The sequence below is a fragment of the Lithobates pipiens genome, unplaced genomic scaffold, assembly GCF_037356315.1.
Source record: "Lithobates pipiens isolate NorthernLeopardFrog02 unplaced genomic scaffold, aLitPip1_a1.2 Scaffold_19, whole genome shotgun sequence".
NCBI lineage: Eukaryota > Metazoa > Chordata > Amphibia > Anura > Ranidae > Lithobates > Lithobates pipiens.
The window spans coordinates 296705051-296731427 of record NW_027507764.1 but is presented as its reverse complement, the minus strand read 5'-3'; the positions used below and the strand labels follow the sequence as shown (position 1 = coordinate 296731427).

The 26377-nt window shown below is 42.3% G+C and overlaps 1 protein-coding gene across 1 annotated transcript in view; it reads right to left on the bottom strand.

Moving 5' to 3' along the window:
* Positions 1–26377, bottom strand: part of LPCAT1 (lysophosphatidylcholine acyltransferase 1) — a 213336-nt gene that overhangs the window by 68155 nt on the left and 118804 nt on the right. The window contains exons 2-4 of the mRNA XM_077492013.1: positions 26007–26149; positions 7080–7294; positions 2441–2553 (exon numbers count right to left, since the gene is read on the bottom strand). Coding sequence (XP_077348139.1) covers positions 2441–2553; positions 7080–7294; positions 26007–26149 — 471 coding nt within the window. The remainder of the gene's footprint in view (positions 1–2440; positions 2554–7079; positions 7295–26006; positions 26150–26377) is intronic.

The window sequence follows — 26377 nt, the reverse complement described above, 5'->3', positions numbered from 1 at the left end:
ATTCCCACAACTGTAGGGTGGCAGCTATAGTTGGGTGATGATAGTATTGTGTTTGTTTAGCAAGCGATGTGGAAAATAATAGATCTGTGAGGTCGCCTTGCTCTTCTATAAGGGCTTGTTCTGCTGCGCGCCAATGTTTCTGTTCAGATATATTGAACCAGAATTTAAGCTGGTCCAGAATGGCTGCTATATGATAATCTTTGATAGAGGTCGACCGATATGGGTTTTTCTCTGGCCGATGCCGATATTTAGAAATCGCCACGGCCGATGGCCGATATATGATGCCGATTTTTTTGGCCCGATATGTTAGGCCGATAATTAATTTTTTCCCCTTCATCTCATAAAATCTAACAGTTAGACACCTTTCCCACTGGGGCGTTTTTCAGGCGCTTTAAAAATAACGCCTGTAAAGTGCCTGCAAAACGGCTCCCCTGCAGTCTGTGTGGAAGCCCCGAGTGCTTTCACACTGAGGAGATGCGCTGGCAGGACGTTAAAAAAAAAGTCCTGCAAGCAGCATCTTTCGAGTGGTGTATACCGCTCCTCCACCACTCCTGCCCATTGAAATGAATGGGCACCGCTGCCGAAGCACCTGCAATGCGATTTGGCAGCGGCGCTTCACGGGCACATTTAACCCCTTCCTGGGCCGCTAGCTGAATTATAAGTGCCCCGCTAAAATGACAGTAAAGCGCCGCTACTGGCAGCGTTTTACCGTCAACGCCTGCTCGCTCCAGTGTGAAAGCAGCCTTAAGTGATACAGAAAATTTCTTACATTTATTAAACAAAACAAACATCCAAACAGTTCACTTGTATGTATAATTTAGAATGAAATTATATATATATATATATATATATATATATATATATATATATATATATATATATATATATATATATATATATATATATATATATATATATATATATTACACAAAAACAGGTAATCAAAACTTTTGGATGAAAAAAAAAATGGGCTAACTTTACTGTTTTTTTTTTTTTTTTTTTTTAAATCTGTGTATTTTTCCCCAAAAAATTGAGTTTGAAAGACCGCTGCGCAAATACCGGGTGACATAAAATATTGTAACAACCGCTATTTTATTCCCTAGGATCTCTGCTAAAAAAATATATATAAGTTTTGGGGGTTCTAAGTGAATTTCTAGCAGAAAATACAGGATTTTTATTTGTAAGCATCAAGTGTCAAAAAAGATTTAGTCTTTAAATGGTTAAACTGAGAACTCTACACACTGAGTTGAGTTCATTCATTGAAGTGTAAACATTGTATCTTTTTGATCTTTTCTTGGCAGACTGCCCAGAGAGGAGACAAGTCCCTTCACTCAAGTCTGTGCATTCAGCCTGCCCATACATGGTTCACATCTCGGTTGGTCCCTGCTGAACCACCTGGAATTCGACCAGTCTAGGTCTGGCTTAACAAACCCTGTCTGAACTGAGCCGGTAGCTCTGATTATCAGCTGTAAATTATATTTGAACACCGTCTGTCCTAACAAGGGGTTAACAATAACAATAGAAGCTGCCTACCTGCATTGTATCTTAAAGTGGAAATAAACTCAGTTCTATGACTTGTACCTACAGGCAAGCCTATAGTAAGACTTACCTGTAGGTACCATGAATATATTCTAAACTTGCACGGTTTAGGAGATATTTAGAGTGCATGCAGCCAGTGATGCTTCAGAGCCCGTGCCGTAAAGGCCGGCTGCCTTGGGAGTGACGTCATCCTGCCCATGACCACTCATGTAGCCGGAGGACCTGAACCCAGAAGGAAGCCCAGGGGAAGATATCAGCCCTCTCACTCAGAGGTGACAGCGCAGCACTGGAGGGCTTCGTTCTAAGGTAATTCTCTCATAATGTGTTTCATTTTGATGCATAGCACAGCACAGCACATTAGGACATAGCCTTGCAAGAATTATTTTTTTCATTTTTTTTGTCCCTTTATGGCAGCGGCTCCCACTATTTTACAGTTTACGGATTATCCTAAAGAATTTGCCATTCTGCCAAAATCTGCCATTTTGTTGTGGAAAACTGAATTTAAGTGGGTTAATTATTTGAGAAATATATTATCGTATTGTTATATTTTCAAAAGACTTGAGACTCAATGGTTTAATTTACAAGAGACAAATAGGTTGTGCATTTTGCAAAGTGTATTTGCGCCAGAGCTTAGTAAATGAACAGAAGCTCTGTTGACGTCTGCCATCCACTCATGTGCAAAAGCAAAAATGCTGTTTTTTTTTCTTTTTGTTTCCTTGCACATGATTGGGTATTCTTTGCAAAGTGAAGCTTTTCCTCATTTACCATTATTAAACCATTATTTAAGCTCTGTAGCAACTGCACTTTGCAGTCTTTTTGCCTTTAGTAAATCAACTCCAATGAGTTATGTAAACATTTACTTTATGTACTAATGAAGGCCAAAGCTAAGCATTTCACACACCTGTGGCCATATACCGTTAGATTGGGCCCGTCTTCGAATTTCCTCTACAGTCTTCTTCCGCGAGTCCTGATCCGAGCGAGAAACAAACACTGGCCTTATATAGTTGATTAATGCTGGGAAGAAAGAAAAAGGACAATTGCATTTAAAGGTAGCTATCCACTCGACGAAATTCAGTCAACACCAAAAGAACTACAAAAGAAAAACTGTGAATAGGGTGCAACACAAAGCAGCATACTGAACCTTAACATGTTATAAAATAATTCCATACCAAATGCATGCATTCAATACACCAGAACGTAAAACTAATTAACGTGTAATAACAATAAATATAGTAATAAAAACTTGTGTTCATCTCTCTTTTTTCAAATAATTTTTATACATGCAAAAAAAATAATAAAATAAAAAACCTAAATTGTTGAAAATAAAAAAATAAAAAAAGCTCCAGTCCCACCCACCCCTAGTTCTCCAAACAGCAGGGACCAAACACCCTTTACAAACAGTCACCAACTGGTGTGCCTAGTGAGCTCTTAACCCATACTAAATATTTCTGGTCACAACCAAATACAGTACAATCATACAATGGATAATATTAATCAAACAGTCGTCTGTGCAACACTTTTGGTCATTTAACTATATGACTCACACTAAATCAGTGTTCAAACCCCTGCCAAATATGATTGATTTTCCATAGGGTATCAGCAGTTCTCCTTAGGGGGCTAGAGGAACTAAGAAAGACTTAGTGGTGTACAGGTCTCTGGCATCTAGTGCTGTAGTACTAAAGTGCATGTACGTTCCTGGATTACACCAATAACACAACCATTACTAGTGATAGAAGTTTTGCTCATATTATAACAGTTGTACCTGTGTAAACATGGCAGTCATCGTTTTATTACATGTGTATATTGGGCTTTTTGTTTGGAAGTATAGTCTTTACAGAGTGATTTTGCTTTACTACTCTTTCAAAATCAGTGGTCTTTCACAGAAAACATTCTACTCTGGTGCTAAAAGCCTGAGCCAACCGTTCCTATCTCCTCCACAGTCCATCAGGGAGAACTGAGCAATCAGCAGTGTTTGATCGCTCAGTTCTCAGTCTCAAAATTGGTGGGGAACAGAGCCACCTACTCAAGTATGATTAAAACTAAAAAATAAAATCCAATGCTTCTCTACTAATACTTCTTTTATGGAAGGGAGAATTAAAGCAAAAAAAAAAAAATCGAATTCTTCCTTGCACTAAATGAAAGCACTAAATATAAACATATTGTCTGGATCTAAGCACAGACTTGTTCCCAGTAATGATGGCTTTGTCCTGCACATTGAAGCTTTCCCTGGGCTCAGCTTTAAGAATTTTTTAGCAGCCTATAGTATGCACATGTCGGTTTCACTATAATCAAATAAACAGTTTTAGTCTATTAACTTCCCCAGAAACCATACATTTCCGGATCCCACATCCTGAGAGGACTACTGAATAACTGCAAACTGGATTTTCTTTGGAAAGCATCCAATTTTCTGCATTAAGGTCTGAAACTTTGTTAGAGCAACACATTATCAAAAAGCTCAGCATGAAACAATGCTATCTACATACAATGTTTATATTGTAGAAAGAAGTGGACAACTTAGGAGCATGGAAAAATCACAAGGCTGGCAGCTTCTCTGTTACCGAGCACCTCCTGCCTGCTGACTGTGTAGTAAAAGGAGTAGCAGCATACTTATGAGATGTCTGCTGTTATACAGTAAGCAATTCTTCCTGCCTGGTGCCATACCCACCTCAAATACTCCCTGCTACTATACCCTCGGTGCTTTTCTGCACACTGCTCATTATCATACCCTCTGCAGCTCTGCCCTGTACACATTGACTGCTGTCCTTCTCCACACAAACTGCCCACTTATACTCTGTTCAGTGCACTTACTGTCTTGCCCTAATTCCATTCATACTCCAATACTACCCTGCACATGCTGTCCATTGTCATACCCTTCACACACCGCACATTCTTTAGCATTGAATCTCTACTGCTGGTGATGTTATCCGAGGCTGATAACTGATGCTTGTGGCTGGGATGTGCAGTCCCTTAATACTTTTAAAGTTGATAGACATAAACTGGCAACCCGGTGGACTCAAATGTTGAAAATATTTATTGGCTACACAAGTACATCCTGTAAAACAATACTATTGCGCTTTGGCCGCTGTGGCCTTACTCATAGCAACAAGCTATTAAGGCTACGAGTAAGGCCACAGCGGTCAAAACATGTTAGTATTGTTTTACAGGATGTACTTGTGTAGCCAGTCAAGATTTTCAACATTTAAGTCCACTGAGTTGCCGGTTTACATCTATTAACGTTAAAAATTCTTTAGGATTGTTTGTAATATCCTTAACACTGTCTTTTTAAAAGGGGCACACTTTGGTAGTACTGTAGATGTTGTTTTTTTAAAACTTGAAGCAAGATTTACAGGTCTTGGTTTTTCCCCCAGCCTGTGACTGGACAGTGAAAGTGTATACGGTTAGGTTAGTTTAGACATGTGTCTAAACCCACCGCTCCTCTTAAACGCAATCGGTGTTCAGATTACTTTTTAAACAATATCACACCTTCTCATAACTTATATGAACCTACTTTCTTGCAGACAAACGTGCTGCAACTGTGTGCATTGTGCCCTTCCCTATTCATTGGGATGGGTCATGTTTGGCAGGCTTGCCACCCACCAATCGCAATATGTTTTTGCCATGGGCGCAAAGCATGTACACAGCATGTAAACAGCCCCAATTGCTGCTATTACAACGTAAGGGGAACCACTAAAAATTATTCTCAACCTTGCATTTTTATTGCCCCCAACTGCTAGTCTAAGTGAGGCCTTAACCCCTTGGAGAAAGCTCCCGATCGCTGCTTTCCATTAGCCGCTAGTAACTGTGTCAGGAGCATGCACAGCTGTATTTTCACTAATGCAGGCAAATATGCGGCCGCTCGTGCCAAGGCCCATTCGCTGAGAGGCTGCATGTTTCCGTGGAGCCGGCGTCAAGAGGATAAGCTCATAACTATCTCTTTGTCCTTTTCTCTTTTTAGCATGTTCCTGGTTAGTAAATGAGTACTACAACACAACTGGCTGAGTGTACCGCTTCTGCCAGTCTGCTCTCCACTGACCAAAGACTGCAAGAGGCTGATATCAAGTCAAATTTAAAGTGTTTGTAAACCCCAGACAGGAAATATGAACAAAGAAAATTTCCGCTATAATGTGTACTGTCTCAATCCAAGTGACATTACTGTCTACTGCCTTCTTCCTCTACCATCACGATGAATGATTTCTGACAAGTTTTCCTGACACCAAGAGTTAGCAGATTTAAATAGGCTAACAAACTGAAGCTGAACGCCAGCTAATACTTCATAATAAGTTACAACAAATAATTTTTTTTTTCCTTTTGGGATAGTTTTTACATAAAAGCTCTGCTCAGAGTTGTCAAAAAACAAAACAAAAAAAACCTGCAGATGTTTATCAATGATGGTCAGCGCTGAGAGATAGAGAAGAGAAGAGATACAATGTATCATTTGGTTCTTTTAGATCAAAAGGGATAAACTTCTGTCTGTAAATGAGGGCATTTTAACCACTTAAAGTGACTGTAAAACTTTGATTATAAAAAAAAAAACCCATGTCATACTTACTTCCACTGGGCAGCTCATTTTGCACAGAGTGGCCCCGATCATCCATATGCGGGGTCCCTCGGCGGTTTTCGTGGCTCCTCCCCACATCAGATAACCCCCTAGGAGAAGGGCTCTCCCAGGGGGTTACCTTGTGGGTGTGCTCCAGAGTCCATCATTCGGCGTTCATAGCCGCCGAATGCATGAATCGGCCCCACGTCACTGGATTTGATTAACAGCAGCCAGAGCCAATGGCTGCACTGCTATCAATATATCCAATCAAGAGCTGAGAACCCCGGGCTCCCCCGTGTCCCTGCCGGGTGAAGTTCCAGGGCTCAGGTAAGTAAAACGGAGGGGCTGGGGGGCCGGTCACTGGCAGGTGTTTTTTCCCCTTAATGCATAGGATGCATTAAGGTGAAAAAACACGAGCATTCATAACCCCTTTAAAGGCTAAACCTTATTCTGGCACTTGTTGCTTACAAATTAAAATCAGTATGTGGTAAAAAAAAAATACTTTGAAACCCAAAATTATATATTATATATATTTTTTTTAGCAGAGACCCTAGAGAATAAAATGGCGACTGTTGCAATATTTTATGTTACACACACACTGTACTTGCGCATCGGTCTTTCAAATGCAATTTTTGGGGAATTAATACGTCAATAAATAAAAACGAATCAGTAAAGTTCGTCTAATTTTTTGGTGTATAATGTGAAAGATGTTACACCGCGAGAATCGTGATCTTTATTCTAAGCAAAAAATAAATAAAACACGATTCTCATTTTATCCAGTTATGTATTAGCATAAGTGAGAATCTAAGATGATAGAGTCTAAGAATAATTACATTGAGATCTCACCACTGCAGTCCCCAAGATGCACAGCTCAATCCACTGTTTAATATCACTGTAAAATATCACTTTTTTGTGAACTAGCCCTTCAAAACAAAAAAAATTAAAAAAAAGGCCTAAAAGGTTATAGTTTGTTTACAGTTTGTGCTTTGAATTTGTCACTCACTTCCCCAAACAGGAATGTCTTTGCTTTCTGCTTTCATCACAATAGAGGCCATTGTCATCGTTACTGGAATGGCATCAAAATACGAGGAATGTGGAGCCAAGGTCAGGATAGGAGCCTCAGCGGGCAGTGCTTGTCTTCCCTTTACGGTCACCCAGTGGAAGCCACCAGCAAACCACATTGTACGCATGATTGCTTTTAGGAGAAAGTCCAATATCCTGCAAATAAGCAAAACCATTAATAAAAGGATGAGACTACATTACCCCGACCAAGGTTTTAAAAACAAATAACACACACAATATATTTGACTGCTGTATTTTTGAACTGCAGTCATCTAGAAAATGCCCTGTAATGCGGTTGAACTAGTATTTTTTTTTATTATTGTTACAGGTACTTCTATAGCTCTGTGAATTTACACAGCACTTCACATATACACTGTACATTCACATCAGTCCCTGTACAATCACATTCATACATACTGTATACTAGAGCCAATTTAGACAGGGGCCAGTAAACCTACCAGCATGTCTTTGGAGTGTGGAAGGAAACCGGAGTACCCGGAGGAACCCCATGCATGCAATGAACTATTTCCATTTTACTGGCTTCAATTTCAATTGAAATAGAATGTGTGCAGCGTGATCTGTAATGTTACTGTGAAAAAAAGGTGACAGTGGCTGAACTCACAGGGGAATAGGTACAGAATAGTCGCAGGCATTTTGAATCAGCTGCCAATAGGAAAATGTTAACAGCATTGTAACACAAATACTTGACATTCAGACAAAACACATACATTTCTCATCATAACTGGGTATCGGCAACATAAATACAACCATGATTAACAGTAGAAAAAGACCCAGACTATTCTAGTAAACCCCGCCCTTCACATCTGTGTACAATTACTGCAAGCACTTTACGGTGAGGTATTTTGCATATTTAAGTGCATAACACTAAGGCTGCCCTTTCATTTTGCAGGTATTACCCATATACAACAAAATGGAATATTCCTATTTTTTTGACAGAATAAATGTGCATTGGGGTTTCTTTGAAAATATATGGCAGTGCAAAGCAATGTGCCAATGCATAACACCCCTAATAATGTGCATTACCACAAACGCACGGATGGCAAGCCAGTCTAACAGCCAACTTAATAACGATAAAAAAAAACAAAAAACAAGGAATTACGGCTTCTTTGTGCCTTGAATCCCAACATCAATCTTTCTCTCAAACAGAAGATGGAAACATTAATTGTCAGATTTTCATGTGTTAACAAAAACCTACAATAGTTAAAGTGGTGTTGCCACCAAAAAATGAAAAGCTGCTTAAAATTCATAAAAAAAATAAAAAAAAAATAATTGGCAAAAAAAAAAAAAAAAAAATGTTTACTCACCTCTAAATACCGGTTGCTAGGGGGTCCCTCGTAGTCTGCCTTCTTCATTGCCCGGGCTGGTGACATCACTTCCCCTTGCGCCGCACATTCACCTGGGACATCTCACGTGTCCCAGGTGACTGTACGGCGTATCACGGCGCCCTGTGCCGCTCGCGCTTGCGCAGTGGGTGCCCGGCTGTCAAGCCACAGCCGGGTGCCCACAGTATGCATGACGGCGCCGCGAGCGGAGCGGGGAACGAGGGGGGGGCTTCGTTCCCCCGCATCGCTGGACCCTGGGGCAGGTAAGTGTCCGATTATTAAAAGCCAGCAGCTGCAGTATTTGTAGCTGCTGACTTTTAATTTTTTTTTTTTTTAAGGGGTACCCCACTTTAATATAAAGAAACAAGAAAAAAAATGAAAATAAAAAAATATATAAATTTCTGCTGGCTTGAGAATAGATTGTTGTGCATTTCATAGCAGCCTTTGCAGCCCATATTCCACTAAGCACATTATTGACGGATATGTATGGTAGTCCCTACTGATTGCCAATACAGCTAATCGAAAGCCAGGATTATACATGTCATTGTAACAAACCCTTCTGAATGCCAGACCCCCTTGCTCAGCAGCATTGAAAAGAGGGATGGACACTGATTATGTCATTAATAAAAAAATGCGTTTGTGTATATGTAAACATTTTCATTTATGGTGTATATATTGGGAGAAAAGAAGAGAAATCCCCCTTCACTGGGACTTGAGGCAACAAACACATATGCATAATCAAAAATAAATGTACATAAAAACATACGATCATATAGTGACCGATATTAAAAAAGACCTAAGAAAATATTACAAGAATATACAAAACATCAAAAACAAAAAAACAACAAGTTACATGGCAAGTATGACAAAAATATTGTTAGTCTCCAATATATAGTAATCCCCGGTAATATTTTCTTAGGTCTTTTTTAATATCGGTCACTATATGTTCATACAATTTTATGTACATTTAATAAAAGACAATTATTTTTGATTATACATATGTGTTTGTTGCCTTTAAAGTCCTAATGAAAGGGGATTTCTCTTCTTTTCTCAATTGAATACTAGGGATGTGGCAACCACACTTTGATCTGACATGGCGAAACACTTCTTTTCGTCTTATATATTAGGAGATGTAGAATTTAAAGCCGTTGTATATAGGCACATCAAAAAAAAAAAAAAAAAAACACTGCAAGGCAAAAGGCATAATGAGCTAGTATGCACAGCATACTAGCTCATTATGAATCTTTACCTTAGATCAAATCCCCCGTATCGCAGCATAGTCCACGCCGAAGGAGCCGACATCTTTCCCTCAGCATTTCTTCCGGGTTCACAGCTGGAATGGCTGGATCCTCAATGACGTCACTCCCGCTCGTGGGTGTCTTCTTCCCGGCAAGGTCTGGTAGCATCTGCCGGACCTTCGGCCAGGCATTCAGAGCGCATGTGCCGCTGTCGTCAGCGGCTGCAAGCAAAGGGAATATCTCCTAAACCGTACAGCTTTAGGAGATATTAATTTTACCTACAGGTAAGCCAGGCTTACCTGTAGGTAAAAATGACAAATTAGGGTATACACTTTAATTGGATGATTTATATTTTGCTGTAAGATACTTCTGGCTTTGGATTAGCAAGGGAAAATAGAATTAATACTGCCCACAAAAATACATCACTAGAGGTGCACCGAATGGGAATTTTGGTGCCAAAACCAAAATTGAAAATGCAGGATGCACTTGCCCAAAAACGACAGTTAAAAAAAAAAAAAACACATACATACACACATATATATATATATATATACACACACACACATACATATACATACACACACAAACTGGTCCATTGTGCTTCCGTTATGGTGTTAAATATCCTGCTTGCTGCATTTTTGGTCAGTTAAAATAAAAAACACACCTCCCCAATTGAAATGCTTTGAAAACGCAGCAAGAACGCATCATCGCGCCCGTGTTACGTTTTTGAGTCACATGAACTATGAAAAATACACTGTTAGTAAAGTAAAATCAAGTGCATTGTCAGCACCAATATCAGTACACTTTTATCGGCAAAATGCTGATAACACAATTTTTAGCCGATATGTTTCGTCTCTCTATTAAAGAGGAAGTAAACCCTGATGAGTTTACTTCCTCTTTCATTCCCTGCAAAGGTAAAGCATAATGGACTACTATGAATCGCATAGTAGTCCATTATGTGTCACTTACCTGACACAGGAGCCAGCGAAGTCACCGCTTTCCCCTGTAGTCTGGCGCATCCATCTTCTCGGTGGGTCGCGCTGCTCCGCCGCTGTCATTCGGCGAAGCTGCGATGACGTCACTCCTGCGCATGCGCACGGGAGCTGCCACTCGCGGCATATCGCTGTTGACTGCGGCGCGCTCAGTGCACCTGCGCACCGCTGTCTACGGCGCATGCGCCGTAGACAGCGGTGCCTGTCTTTCAGCAAATATCTCCTAAACCGTGTAGGTTTAGGAGATATTTCTTGGACCTACAGGTAAGCCTTAATCTAGGCTTACCTGTAGGTCAAAGTTGGTTGTAAGGGTTTACAACCACTTTAACCGTTTTCTCCTTCTCTAACCATCACCTGATATAAATGAAAAATGTCCAGATTGTGTAGTACTATGCAGTAAAAGTGTTTTTCTCCTATGTTTATCGTGGTCACTGGTTCAGGTTAAAGTGACACTAAGCGACATCCTTATTCTCCAAAAATAATCCACAAATTTTTATTGTGTTTTTCTTCCTCTTGATAAATGTCTTTTGTGAGCTCCTGAAGGTTTACTTTTCCCTCTTACTTCATTTTTTTTTTTGGGACGAGCACATGTTAAAGTATAACTTAAAGCGGGCCTCCACCCTGAAGTGGAAGTTCCGCTCATCTGATCCCTCCCCCCCTCCGGTGCCACAATTGGCACCTTTCGGGGGGGAGGGGGGTGCAGATACCTGGATAATCCAGGTATCTGCACCCACTTCCAGGACAAGATCGCCGCAGATGCACCCTCCCCCTCCTGTTGTGTTCTGGGAAACACACAGTTCCCAGGACACAGCGGGGACCAGTAGAGAGGCGCAGCGCGACTCGCGCATGTGCAGTAGGGAACCGGGCAGTGAAGCCACAATGCTTCACTTCCCAATTCCCTGACAGAGGATGGTGGTGGGGGCAGCAGAGAGACGAACGATTGCTCGTCATCTGCCGCCGACATCGCTGGACCCTGGGACAGGTAAGTGTCAATTTATTAAAAGTCAGCAGCTGCAATATTTGTAGCTGCTGGCTTTTAATATTTTTTTTTTAAAAGGTGCAGTTCCTCTTTAAGGCAAAATTTTTGGATCGAGTGGAGAGGAGATGGATTAGAACCCCTGTCAGTTTTTATTGCTGTCTGTGCCCTCATTAAGGAGATTCACCCTCTCTATTTGTCCTGTTTACCATTATCATTGAAAGTAAAAGTAAAAAAAAAAAAAATGTTGGGTTGTCCTCAGAAAAGTAATAGAGGAGAAATCTTCCAATGGGGACACTAGTTCTCGAATTCCCTCTCACTGCATTTTTGGATATGGGACAGGAAGTGAAGGGGAATCTCTGCAATGAGACACAGATGGAGAAAAAAAAAATATGATAGGGGTTATAAACCTCCCTTGCTCTACCCAAAACAAAAAACTAAAGTTTTGCCTATAGTTCTACTTTAAACATGTTAGTTGTGGTCATGAGCTCTATGCACACTACAAATTCCATAGTTCACCGTATCTACATACAGTGGGACCATGGAAAAAAGATATGGCCACCCTCTAAACAGGAACAAAGAAACAAAAATAAAAACAAAAAATAAAAGATGTCGATTTGGAGGAGGCGGAGAGCAATAGAAGGTACTAGAAATGTATATGTGAATTTGCCACTTAAAGTGGTTGTAAACCCTTACAAACCCCTTTGACCTACAGGTAAGCCTAGATTAAGGCTTACCTGCAGGTCCAAGAAATATCTCCCAAACCTATACGGTTTAGGAAATATTTGCCCGAAGACGGGCACCGCTGTCTGCGGCGCGCAGGCGCACTGAGCATGGCATCGTCGATGACGAAGATGCCGCGCAATGCCGCGCGTCTCGGCTCCCGTGCGCATGCGTGGGAGTGACGTCATCGCTGCTCCGGCGAATCACAGTGCCGGAGCAGCGAGACCCACGGAGACCCACCAAGAAGATGGACGCTCGGAACTACAGGGGACAGCGGTGACTTTGCTGGCTCCTGTGTCAGGTAAGTGACACATAATTTGCTACTATGCGATGCATAGTAGTCCATTATGCTTTGCCTTTGCAGGGAATGAAAGAGGAAGTAAACTCGTCAGGGTTTACTTCCTCTTTAAAACAGCGCGGCCATGTGGAGCTCCGCCCACACAGCTGTGTCATTCATTCACAGATTCCTATGAATGAACTACTATGAATGAATAAAGTACTGTCTTATAATGCTGTAGAAGGGGTTGCAATGGGCTGTGTGGACAGACAGAACACCGGCTTTCAAACACAAAGCTGGAGGATATGTCTGCAGGAACCCATATTGCACCCACGATCTACTGGAGGGTGCAATGCTTTCCAGGCTCCCGCAGGAAAAAAAAAAAAAAAAAAAAAAAAAAAAGGAGGTGCACATTTTTGTTATGCAAAATACGTGCATTTATTATTTTTTCCATAAAGGTGAACTTTTCCTTTAAAGAACAAAAATGTACGTAATGCGTTTAGAGTGCCATTAACAATGCACCACAAGCACAACATGCATTTTTTGCACATTCCACACTACACTAGCGTGAACTTTGTTTGAACACATTTGTTGGTTCACAGATAACATTTCTGCCTGTTGATTTACTACTTCAGTCATTTGCCTACAATGTCATCAGTGAGGCACACCCAAGGTCGGTCCACAACTTCTGGTGCATCACCATGGCCAAACCTATTTACTGTTTAGAATGGAGAGGAATGGTTATGGCCTACCTATACAAGCAATGATGGCACCCAAATACTTTTGATCCAGTATTGACTAAACAAAAAAAAAAAAAACTCTAAAGCATCATCTTGTATGATGAAAACTTTGTTGCAGGGAAACCACTATTAATTCTGATTACAATATAATCTTTTCTTCTACTAACAAACCCAATGCTAAATAAAGCAAGAAAAGCTGTATCCAAGAACCAATTCCAGATCAGCCTCAGCTGGTGGTAGGTCCTCCTGTGGCAATTGCATGGAACAGGCTATGAGAGGCATTCCTTTCATACAGCTTCTAGATAAGCTTTCAGCCCTGCTCCTAGCGAGCCAAGAGTTATGAAATCAGCTCTTGTGAGTAGATAAAAAGACAGAAAGATGGAAAGGAAGACTCCATCATAGTAACGTGTCAGGATAGAACCATAGGAGGTGCTATTGTTTTCCTACTTACCTAATCACTGACCAGAAACAAGCATATAGCCAGTAAAATGTCAGAATACTCACTTGTTCCTATGTCAGTGACCCACCAAGGAGTGAGAGAAGGATAAGGAAATTGGCCTTGAAGCGTGCATCGTTAAAGCAGACCTTTAAGGATGCAAACTTCAGGTGCAATTTCCTTATCTTTCTCCTGATGCAAGATCCCTTGATTAGGTCTGCGCCCCCAACCCCCTTCTAATATTGCTGCATAATAGTACTTCAAAAACATACCTGTAAGGAAAAATAAATGAATAATATACTTATCGTACCCCAATCTTCAGTCTACCATGCCTAGGTGAGGGAGACACCATGCTTCTTTCAGCGAGTTCCTGGGGAAAACACAGTAACTTAGATCTCACAAGATGATGCTCTTTCACTTGACTTGAGCATTGTCATGCAAGATTTAGGCTGCACCGGTGCGCAGTCATGTTGGAACAGGAAGCGGCCATCCCCAAAATGTTCCCACAAAGTTGGCAGCATGAAATTGTCCAACTGTCTTGGTATGCTGACTAAAGAATTCCCTTCCCTGGAAGTAAGGGGTCAAGCCCAACCCCTGAAAAACAACCCCACATCAAAATCCCCCCTCCACCAAAAGATATGGACCAGTGTACAAAACAAGGTCCATAAATACATGGATGAGCGAGTTTTGGGTGGAGGAATTTGAATGGCCTACACAGAGTCCTGACCTCAACCCAACAGAACACCTTAGGAATGAATTGGAGCGGAGACTGCAAACCAGACCTTCTTGTCCACATCAGTGTCTGACCTCACAAATGCGATTCTGTAAGAATGGTCAAACATTCTGGGCAGCACAGTGGTGTAGTGGTTAGAACTCTCACCTAGCAGTAAGAAGGGTCGTTGGTTCAAATCCTGACCACGACACTACCTGCCTGGAGTTTGCATGTTCTCCCTGTGCCTGCCTGGGTTTCCTCCGGGTACTCTGGTTTCCTCCCACAATCCAAAGACATGCAGGTAGGTTAATTGGCTTCTGTCCAAAATTGGCCCTAGTATATGAATGGGGACCTTAGATTGTGGCTCCTTGAGAACAGGGACTGATGTGAGTGTACAATGTACAGGGATGGGGACAATTGTAGACACTCACTCAGGTTGAACTGGATGGACTGGTGTCTTTATTCAACCTAACCAACTATGAAACTATTCCCATAGACACGCTCTTAAACCTTGTGGACAGCATTCCCAGAAGAGTTGAAGCTGTTCAAGCTGCAAAGGATTGGCCAACACAATATTGAACCCTACAGACTAAGACCAAGATATTACTTTTGGTAATATAGTGCATCTTTACCCATCCTGCACACCCAAATACACCAACATAGTCCTACAAAAGGTAAATCAAATACCAATATATACTGTATATATAATCATAAAATGCAGTGCAGCTTTCACCCTGTAATATGTATCACAAAAGAATTGTGATGTATATTACCGTATATCCTGAAAACACAAGCAAAAAAAAAAAAAAAAGCACCTTATAAAACATTAAATCTAAATTAACCTGCGCACTGGAAATTCTTTACCTAAACCATTTTATACCACCAGGTATACATAGTGATACCATGTGAGAACAGATAAAGTCCAATAAAAATCAAAGCCCTTATGTATTTGTGCGCCTCAATCACTCCAGATTTTCACATGTTACTCCCCACATGATCCTCCACCTTCCACTCTATGCTCTCACCTAATTCTTTTACTTAAAGATGCGTTCTGTCAAAGTACACCTTCCCCATTAAGGGGCACAGAAAAACACGCCAAAGTCTCCTGAGGGGAATTTGTGCTTACACTTCCTTTCCCATATGTTTTAATCCCAACTCCAAAAAATCCAGTGGAAAGTTTTTCTTAAAAAAGGCACTCCTTTATATTCCCCAATGAATGCTCAGGAAGAAAATTAAAACAACTCAGTGTGTTACCATTAAAACATTCCCATTTTTATAAAATTATTGGAAATACACTCAGGGGCAGCTATATACAAGACTGGTAAAAAGTACACACACTTTCCCCAAAAGGGATATAGCTCAGCGGCCGTGCTCTGGATAAAAAACTCTTACTTCCTTGTTAGGACTTCCTCTTTTCTTTGAGGGTTTGTGATACATATTACAAGGTGAAAATTGCTCTCTCTCTCCATCTCTCTCTATCTATATATCTATACACACACACACATATATACATAGGCGGCTGGTGAACACCGCCGCTTCCCAGCTGGCCAATCCCACTTCTCATAAGCCACACCCCTTATAGAATCCACCCACTCCACCCCCTGTATTCCACTTGCTTCCACTCATAGTGTCAGCAGTATATAGCTCAGCCTCACAGACCATGGTATGTAACATGTCTCACAAAGCCTGGCATATAGCACGTCTCACAAGCCTGCACAATTACCCCCCCCCTCCAGTCTGCACAATTACCACCCCCCCCCCCCCCTCCAGTCTGCACAATTACCACCCCCCCCCCCATCTGCACAATTACCACCCCCCCCCCCCCCCATCTGCTAATCCACTGCGGTTTCCCACATTGCACAGAAGTTCACACTGCCCACCTACTGACCTACCTGCCCACTACACTGACCTACCTGCCCACTACACTGACATTGTAAATGTGTGGGGGAAGTAGTGCAGGAAGAAGGAATCCAGTAGGTCAATCGGTGGATTCTGCTCACCTCTCTATGGCTTCCATTGGATGAGGACTCTCCCCAGCACTGGGTACTATTCTAGAGTCCTGACTCCCGCCATGCAACTCCTCGGTATCCCTCGCCTGCCGGGAGCTCCACCAACAGCTGCCGTATGCTCTGGAGTCTGCACCGAGCACTGCCCCTCTCCCTCTGCCATTCTCACTCACACACCCGGTCATCTTCACCAGAGGGATAGGCTGGACAACAGGAGTCCCCGGCCAGGGGAAGGTTGCTGCGGAGCAATGCAATGTGATATGTCTCATGATCTGAGGTGTAGGGGGCCGGAGCGGAGGGCCGACTTCACTTCTGGCTGTCGTCTGTTTCACGAAACCCAGAAGTAACCTCTCGATTTGAACAACAATGCTCCCGCCCATAGAATCACAGTGATTTTATGGGTGGAAGCTGTTCTGCGCTTTGTATTGCGCTGCACAGTGGGTTAAGAGCCCGCAAATGAATCGCCACATCTGCAATCTCGTGATGGCATTGGCATAGTGCTTCCCATAGCGCACTGTGTTTGGCGCCTGAAGTGCACTTATAAGGACTTTTTATTTTTTTCTTAAAGGGGCAGTCTTAAATAGTTTTTTTTGCGACTACAGGAGAGGCGGTGGTGCCCGGAGCGCACCCTATGGATGGGCCGCCACACATACATACATACATATACATACACACACACACACACACACACACACACACACACACACACACACACACACTGGGGAAAATTATTTGATCCCCTGCAAATTTTGTGAGTTTGCCCACTTACAAAAAAATGAAGTGTCTATCATTTTTATCATAGTGTATTTTAAATGATAAATGATACAGACAGAATATCAACCAAAAATCCAGAAAAAAACACAATACAAATGTTAGAAATTGAGTTGCAGTTCAGTGAGAAAAATGTATTTGATACCCAAGCAAAACATGACTTAGTACTTGGTGGAAGTAAGAGGTTTCTTGTAGTTGGTGACCAGGTTTGCAAACATCTCAGGAGGGATTTTGGTCCACTCTTCTTTACAGATCTTCTCTAAATCCTTAAAGTGGAGTTCCACACATTTTTTAGTTTATTAAAAGTCAGCAGCTACAAAAAGTGTAGCTTCTGACTTTTAACCACTTGCCTACTGGGCACTTAAACACCCCTCCTGCCCAGACCAATTTTCAGCTTTCGGTGCTCTCACACTTTGAATGACAATTACTCAGTCATGCAACACTGTACCCAAATGAATTTTTTGTCCTTTTTTTCCCCACAAATAGAGCTTTCTTTTGGTGGTATTTGATCACCTCTGGGTTTTTTATTTTTTGCGCTATAAATGAAAAAAGACCGAAAATTCTTTAAAAAAAAAGCATTTTTCTTTGTTTCTGTGATAAAATTTAGCAAATTATTAATTTTTCTTCATAAATTTTGCCCACAATTTATACTGCTACATATCTTTGGTAAAAGTAACCCAAAATTAGTGGATATTATTTGGTCTTTGTGAAAGTTAAAGTTAGAGAGTCTACAAGCTGTGGTGCCAACCACACAAAATTGATCACATCTGATGTACTGGTGGCCGATCTAATTTCTTGCGACCCGAACAAGCCAGGAAAGTACAAATACCCCCAAATGACCCCTTTTTTGAAAGTAGACATTCCAAGGTATTTAGTAAGAGGAATGGTGAGCTTTTTGATGTTGTCATTTTTTCCCACAATTCTTTGCAAAATGAAGATTTTTTATTTTAATTTATTTTTTTCCTCAAAATTGTCATTGTAATAGGTTATTTTTCTCACATGGCATGTGTATACCACAAATAATGCCCCAAAATAAATTCTGCTACTCCTCCTGAGTATTACGATACCACATGTGTGGGACTTCTCCACAGCCTGGCCACAGAGAGGCCCAACATGCAGGGAGCACCGTCACATGTTCTAGGAGCATAAATTATACAACTAACTTGTTGACTACCTATTACACTTTTGAAGGCCCTGGAGCACCAGGACAATGACGACGTGGCACTGATGACAGGTGGCACTGATACGTGGCACTGGTGACACGGACAGATGGCACTAATGTGGCACTGATGACAGGTGGCAGTGGGGGCAGATAGGCACTGATACCTGGCATTGATGACACGTGACACTGATAATAGATGGCACGTGACAGTGACAGGTGGCACTGATGACAGATGGCACTAATATGTGGCACTCATGACATGTGGCAATAATATGTGGCACTGACAGGTGGCACTGATGACAGATGGCACTGATGGCAGTGCGGGCAGGTGGCAGTGGGGGCAGATGGGCACTTAATTTTCGTTTGATTTATTTTTATTTTTTACACTAACCGCTGCATCTCTGCAGTGGTTCATCTCTCCCTCCTCACACGCTCTCTGTGTGAGAAGGGAGACCCGGCGAGGAGGGATGATCTCATACATACGAGATCATCGCTCATTGGGCACGCCGATTGCGCTATAAACAGCCGCTGTGATTGGCCGTTTACTGCGATCTGTGACTGGCTGTGTCCGGGGGACACGGCCAGCACAGAACTTGGGGAAGTTAAAGGGAGGACATCCAGGGACGCCCTCCCGGCAGATAGCGTCTGCGCTGTAGCCGTCTTTTGACTATAGTGCAGGCGCAAAGTGGTTAATAAACACTCACCTACCCTACGGTCCAGCTATGCGGCCACCTGGAGCCTCGTTGCCCCCCCCCCTCCACCGGCGCCGTCATAGCCACTGTGGGCACCCGGTTGTGACAGCTTTCTGCTTCACTGCCGGGTGCGCACTGCGCATGCACGAGTCGCTCTGCGCTCTGCTAGTGGCCAGACAATCTTCTGGGACCTGTCACGTGTCACAGAAGATTACAGAGGGAAGGTCCGCCTAGGTGGAAAGGAGGAGTTGCCTAGATGGCCAAGATCAGGAAGGAGGAAGTGACATAGGGTGTCCCACTTTAAACTAAGTACCCACTCCACCCCCCAAAAAAATGACATGCCAAATGTGGCATGTCAGGGGGGCAAGGAGTACTTAAAGCAGAAATTCCACTTTTGGGTGACACTCAGCTTTAAGGTTTCTTGGCTATTTTACCCACTGTATATTATATATATATATTACAGATGTATGTAAAAACATATAACAGTGCATGCATCACTATGTATAGGGATTTTTTGTGAAAAAATACTGTATATACTCGCGTATAAGCCGACCCGAATATAAGCAGAGGCACTTAATTTTACCATAAACTGTGAAAGTACTCGAGTATAAGCCTAGGGTGGGAACTTCAGCAGCTACTGGTAAACAATGCCCATCTGTAGCCTCACTGTGCCCACCTGTATCATCAGTGCCCATTTGCAGCCTCAATGTGCCCATCTGTACCTTTGATTACAAACAGCGGGTGTCTCCTGCTGTGTCACACAACTGCAGTCTTAACTGTTCGACGGCCGTCCACTGTAACAAAGCCCCGCCTCCTCCATGATAGACGGTACACTGATTCAGTTTCCCAGCATGGTTTCAGTGTTCCATCTATCACGGATGAGGAGGAGGCGGGGCTTTGTTACAGTGGACGGCTGCCGAACAGTTAAGACTGCATGACACAGGGGGAGACCCTCACTCGAGTATAAGCCGAGGGGGGCTTTTTCAGCATAAAAAAATATGCTGAAAAAGTCGGCTTATACTCGAGTATATACGGTATGTGTTTTATTTATGTTATATCACTAACTGCGGAAAGGGGTTTTCGTTTACTTATTAAATCAAATATCAAGTTTTAAGAAGTTTTAAAGTGGTTGTAAACCCTTACAAACCACTTTGACCTACAGGTAAGCCTAGATTAAGGCTTATCTGTAGGTCCAAGAAATAGCTCCTAAACCTATAAGATTTAGGAGATATTTACCCGTAGACAGCGGCACGCAGGGGCACTGGGTAAGCGGCAGATCGCGGCGATATGCCGCGAGCGGCAGCTCCCGTGCGCATGCGCGAGAGTGACGTCATCGCAGATTCGCCGAATGACAGCGGCGGAGCAGCGCGACCCACCGAGAAGATGTATGCGCCAGACTACAGGGGACAGCGGTGACTTCGCTGGCTCCTGCGTCAGATAAGTGACACATAATGGACTACTATGCGATGAATAGTAGTCCATTATGCTTTACCTTTGCAGGGAATCAAAGAGGAAGTAAACCCTAATGGGTTTACTTCCTCTTTAAGAAAGCCAGTATTTGCAGACTAAGCGCTGAACATCCTCCATGTGACGGGACTCAGGTTTCGGCCATTCATCTTGTTACTTTGCCTTTAACTACCCTTTCATGGGTTAGCTTAGAGGAAGCCTAAATGATTGTTCCTTACAGAGACCGTTTTTCTGTATATGCTGTAGAAAATAAAACTATATTTGCAGAACAGATATCAGATTTTGCTTTCTGGGCAAATTCTACTTCCCCAATAGAAGACCAAAATGAGTTTTATAACTTACATACAATATACATACAGTGAACTGGGAACAATGTTACATGAAGATTTTGACTCTTACCACAAATCCAATAATATAAAGAGACTTTTTTTAAATACAGAGGGTGAGCGGACATGTCATATTTATCAGATGTGATTAATATTACATTTGCTTGGTGTCTGATTGAGTGCCTAGGTTTCAGAACACGTTTTATGCTATTTTTGTCTTGACAATGAATAATAGAACAATATTCTCATCATGTAGCAATAGATGCAAACACTGGTTACTAGGCTTAGTGGAGGGTGGTGAATTCATTTTGATTTTTACCATACTGCCTGGTTCACATAAAAAAAAAAAAAAAAGCTTCATTTTCAATTGACTGTATAACAAATAGAAAAAGCGCTGCATAAATTGACATCTATATAAGTACCTGTAATAAATATTAATTTACACCTTCCTGCCCGGCCTATAGCAGAATGATGGCTGGGCGGTGGCTTTACCGTTCTGAGTGATCGTCATATGACGTCCTCTCAGAAAGCTCTGCACAGCGCGACCTGTCACTGGTTGTGTCTATCAGTGTACCGGCTCGCTGCAAGTACCATGTGACCAATCACAACAGGTTACATGACAGTTGTAAACAATAGGTGTACAATTGTGTTGCTAGCTGTGATCACTGTGTGGTCAATGTGATCACATGGTACAGAAAGGGCCAATCACAGTTCATCTGTACCATGTGATTAGCTTTGACCAATCACAGCTAATTACAACAAAACAAACTGAATGAATCTGTTTCATTCAATAAAATGCTTGCTTATAGCATTGCAATTCACTGCTTTAAGCAATCAGAACGTGTAAAGAAAATTCTATTGCTCTGGTCACAGTGTGTTTAAAAAAAAAAAAATTAAAAAGAAATTGAAAGAAAAATAATTGTTTTTTTTTTTTTTTTTTTTGTTCTGTCACCAGTCAGTGCCCCTGATCACCACCACACCAGTTATATTATGACACTGTACTGCACTGGTAACAGCATGTAAAAAAAAAAAAAAAAAACAAATACGGAATTTTGGAGATTTTTTTTTTCATTCCTTCATTTTGCAAAAAAAATTAGAAAAAAATGACAACTTCAAAAAAATATGGCATGCCTCTTACTAAATACCTTGAACCTCTACTTTCCAATAAGGGGTCCTTTAGCCCGGTTCAGCAGGAACCAGCTGATTTTCGATTCATATATAAGCACTGTGGTTGTACAGAAGTCAATCTACCGATCGATTTCTGTACAGCAGCCCTGCTGGAAAATTTTCCCTTGATCAGTGTTGCAGGCTTCAACTTGCAGCACTGTTCAGTAAATTCTGATGGCAAGGAAGCCTCCTTGCTGACAGAATACACCGACACAGCAGAGAGGATTCCCCCATTTACTATTCATGCTGTTAAACGATAAACACACTGCTCTATGGCCAGTTCAAGAAAGTTTGACTTACAGTAATTTTAAAGGTTAATTTTTTTTTTTATAAAAAAGTCATACTCATCTGCTCTATGCAATGGTTTTGCCCAGAGCAGCCCTAAACCCTTCCCTGCCAGCACTCAGGTCCTCCTCCCTTCCCGATTTCCCCCATAGCAAGCCGCTTGCTATAGGAGCACTTGTGCGGGCTTGATCCGGAGACGGGCTGTTTGCATCTATTGATGGCTGCCGCTGCTGCCTCTGTCCAGTGAGGCGAGAGAGGAGAATTCTGTTACTCTCTAGCACCGTGCTGGATCGGGATATGGCTCAGGTAAGCATTTGGGGCTGCATAACATGCATTAGGTACAAAACCTTAAGCCTTCACAACCACTTTAAGGGAGGAGGGCTACTATAGGTGAAGCTACACTAGCCAGCTATATTCTCTCAATTCTTGTAAAGAAGTGAGCATATTAACACATGGGATCGACACTCTGTAAAGTGTTATTTTCCCAGCAGACTTCAAAGTACCATCCTTCATTAGTTGAATGGCAGTGTGGAGGGCAATAGGGGCAAGTATTTAAACATGATGCAGCTTTTTGGTATACTTTAGAAAAGTTTAGCAACAGGTTCACTTTAAGTGGGACTGCAGGAGGGAAAAACCACACTACGCCAATGTGAAGTTGCTCAATTACAAACCAACAAGTAGGTTGGAGACTGTGACACAGGACACGGACACAGGAAACTGGAAAGCAATTGGCATGCCAAATCACAAACCATTTGGCAAGTAAAATAGTTCAAGTATACAGTAGATATAAAATGTCTACACACCCCAAGACAAAATGTTAATCTTCCTCTGGTGAAGCCATTCCTTTGTCGATTTGGATGTATGCTTTGGGTTATCATTCTGAAAGATGAAGTTCTTCATGTTTAGCTTTCTAGCAGAAGCCAGAAGTCGGGTTCACGCTGGTACGATATGACAGTTGTACCACTTTGGATCAGACTTTGCCCTGCGACTTGATGTCCGACATGCATCAGACTTCAATGAACGGGCATCCAACTTTGATCCCTGATAATACCAGGCACTGTGTGGTATGAATCTTTAGGGGGAACTCCAGGCCAAATTAAATGGCATGGGTTCCCCCTCCAAGAGCATACCATGCCCTTCGTTCTGATATGAGAGAATACGAGGCCCTAAGGTCCGATATGTATCTTAAGGGGAACCCCCCCCCAAAACCCCTACCAGACCCTTATTCGAACACACAGCCCGGCAGGTCAGGAAATGGGGTGGGGACAAGCGAGCGCCCCCCTCCAAAAGATTTCAGCTTGATTTTCAGTTGAGTTGTATAGTTTACAGGTCACATTAAAATGTGGGAAGAGTTCTGCAATGATTTATATTTTTTTAAATCACAGAAACGAGACATTTTAACAGGGGTGGGTAGACTTTTTATATCCACTGTATGCATTTTAACCATCTATACAACTGTGCCCTCTCAACACTCACTGGAGCCTTGGGCTAGGCAGAAGCAGCTAGCTCAGGCTCTCAATGGTGTGCTGAGAGCCAGCTGTCGATCGGGCATCTCAGTGGATCACAACATAATTGTCGGGATCCTTCCGTAGGCTACAGCTGCTGTGACGTGCCAGCTGATTCTAGGTCAAAGGAAAGCACAAATAAAGCCAGCCATACACTGTGCGAATCTTGTCTGGTTCAGAAGAAACCGCCAGAGATCCAAACCGTTAATGGGCGGACTGAATGTACCAAGCTGCTTGATCAATCAACTTGGGTACAACCAGCCTGCCGGATTCACTTGCGATTATGGCGAGCAGATGCAATAGCTACTAGTGATAATCATGGTCTTCTCCCGGTAAGAAAGGCTTCTAACCATAACAACCCCCCCATGCTGGGAGAAGACAATGTGGGGACAGAGGGAGGCAGGAGAGAGCACAGGGGGCGGGGAGAGAGTACAGGGGGGCAGCAGAAAGGAGGGGGGTTGGCATATAGATACCCTCCAATTTCCATCTTCAACCACTGAATGGCTGCAGGATGGGAAGGAGAAGCATCGGGCATTCAGCTGCTGCAGGAGGAACATGGAGGGCATCTGTTTCTCTATATGCCACCCCTCCTATCAGGTTACAGGGAATAATCTGAATGTGTGTGTGATGTTTACAAACATTTACTTTGTTGACGTCTATGACACATAGTCACTATGCCCTGCGAGTAGACACTGTTGTGTCACACATTTTACAGAACCTGCTTTCTGAGGTGCTAAGAAGAGGAGTTTCAGGAGGTGGAATCAGTACAGGAATCATCGCTAGCAGGTAATAAGGTACAATGGGATATGTTGTCCTTACAGATTGAAAGAAAACTGTAGAGAAGAACCTGCAAAGCATGCAGGGAATCCAGGAAGATGTGGAAAGAGATGGGCATCACAATTGATGAATCTAGTAGTAGTCACATTTAACTGGACAAGTTCTGTGATGTTGAAGTTGTTTCATCGCTTATCCAAGCCTTTAGTTCCAACACATGTCACGAACATGTTCAAGCATTTATAGTCACACAGGTAGCCCTGACACTTTGATATAACAACCACAGAAAAGTAGTTGTGTCTAAAGGATAGGATGGGAGATGGTAAAATTGTGGAACCACCCTGCTCTAGTTGCATAATCCCATTCTTGGTTTCAGAAGGCTTCATTAAATTGATGGGTTCTCATTAATGAAGCCTTCCTGATACCAAGGATGGGATTATGCAGCTAGATTAGGGTGATTTCACAATTCCTTGAATTCATAACACACAAAAAGTTTCAAAGCCTGTCTGCAGGGTCCACACACACACACACACATTTCTTGTATATAATGTCACAGGGTACTCAGTTGAAGGGGAGGCCATGGCTGAGTACACACACTAGTATGTTACACTCACTAGTAGGTTACGTATCGACAATGATAGGGCACTCCACAGGACTTATTTTTTGTAGTTTTGATGCAACTGATGGTTCAGTGGAGCAAAGGTGAAATAGAACAAAGCACAACAGAAGCAGATCCATGCTGGTGTGGTCAGGTTGTGTTCCAGTTCTTTTTCTATTAGTTATAGAATGCCCACGCAAAATGTGCCTGTTCCTTCAGTATTCTTTTCATGGGTGGGGGTATGCCATCCATGCCCCCCACCCATGGATGACAGCGCCTCCTAGCAGGATCACAATAGCAGACACACCTTCTGGGACAAAGGCGCACACAGATGGGGAATATACTTCCCAGTTGTGTGTTGTAACCGCCCACCCATGCTCTGTATTGCTGCTACACCCCCTGCCCATGATTGATAGCAGCTCTCTGGAGAATGAACACCTTCTCAGCTGCCATATGTAGTACACTGCCCTCGTTCTCTGTATAGCTGCCACTCCCCCTACACATTGACAGTGGCTCCCAGCAGGCACACACAGATGAGGAACAGAATGCATAAAGCTAATGCTTGTGCAAGCAACAGAACATAAGCAGTCTGAGCTTGTGGGAAGGTTTTGTTATTTTTGTGACATTTATGTTTAAGTAAAATAACCCAACATATGAAATTTGTTAAAGCGTACTTACTTTCTCCACCAGGACATAGGCGACTCAAGTTCTTTCCCTGTACGACCCATAGCAGCAACAAAAGCAAAAGGCCAGGCAAGGAGCATCATAAAAGCAGCAAAGAACAGACGGATGGGAAAGAGAGTCACCATCATGAAGGCAATCTACAAGACAAAAACAATAAGCTTGTTACATTACGTTGCTCATATTTAAAAAAAAAAAAAAACACTATTACATTTTATACAGGACCTGCAAACAAATAGCTTACTCATCATCAGATAAACGTTTTCATGATAAATTCATCCATGCCAAGTAATAGCACTTATAAAAAAGTTACTTATTTGCCTCTCAGAATTTACAGTACTCCACCACCACCAATTGCCTTCAGTGCT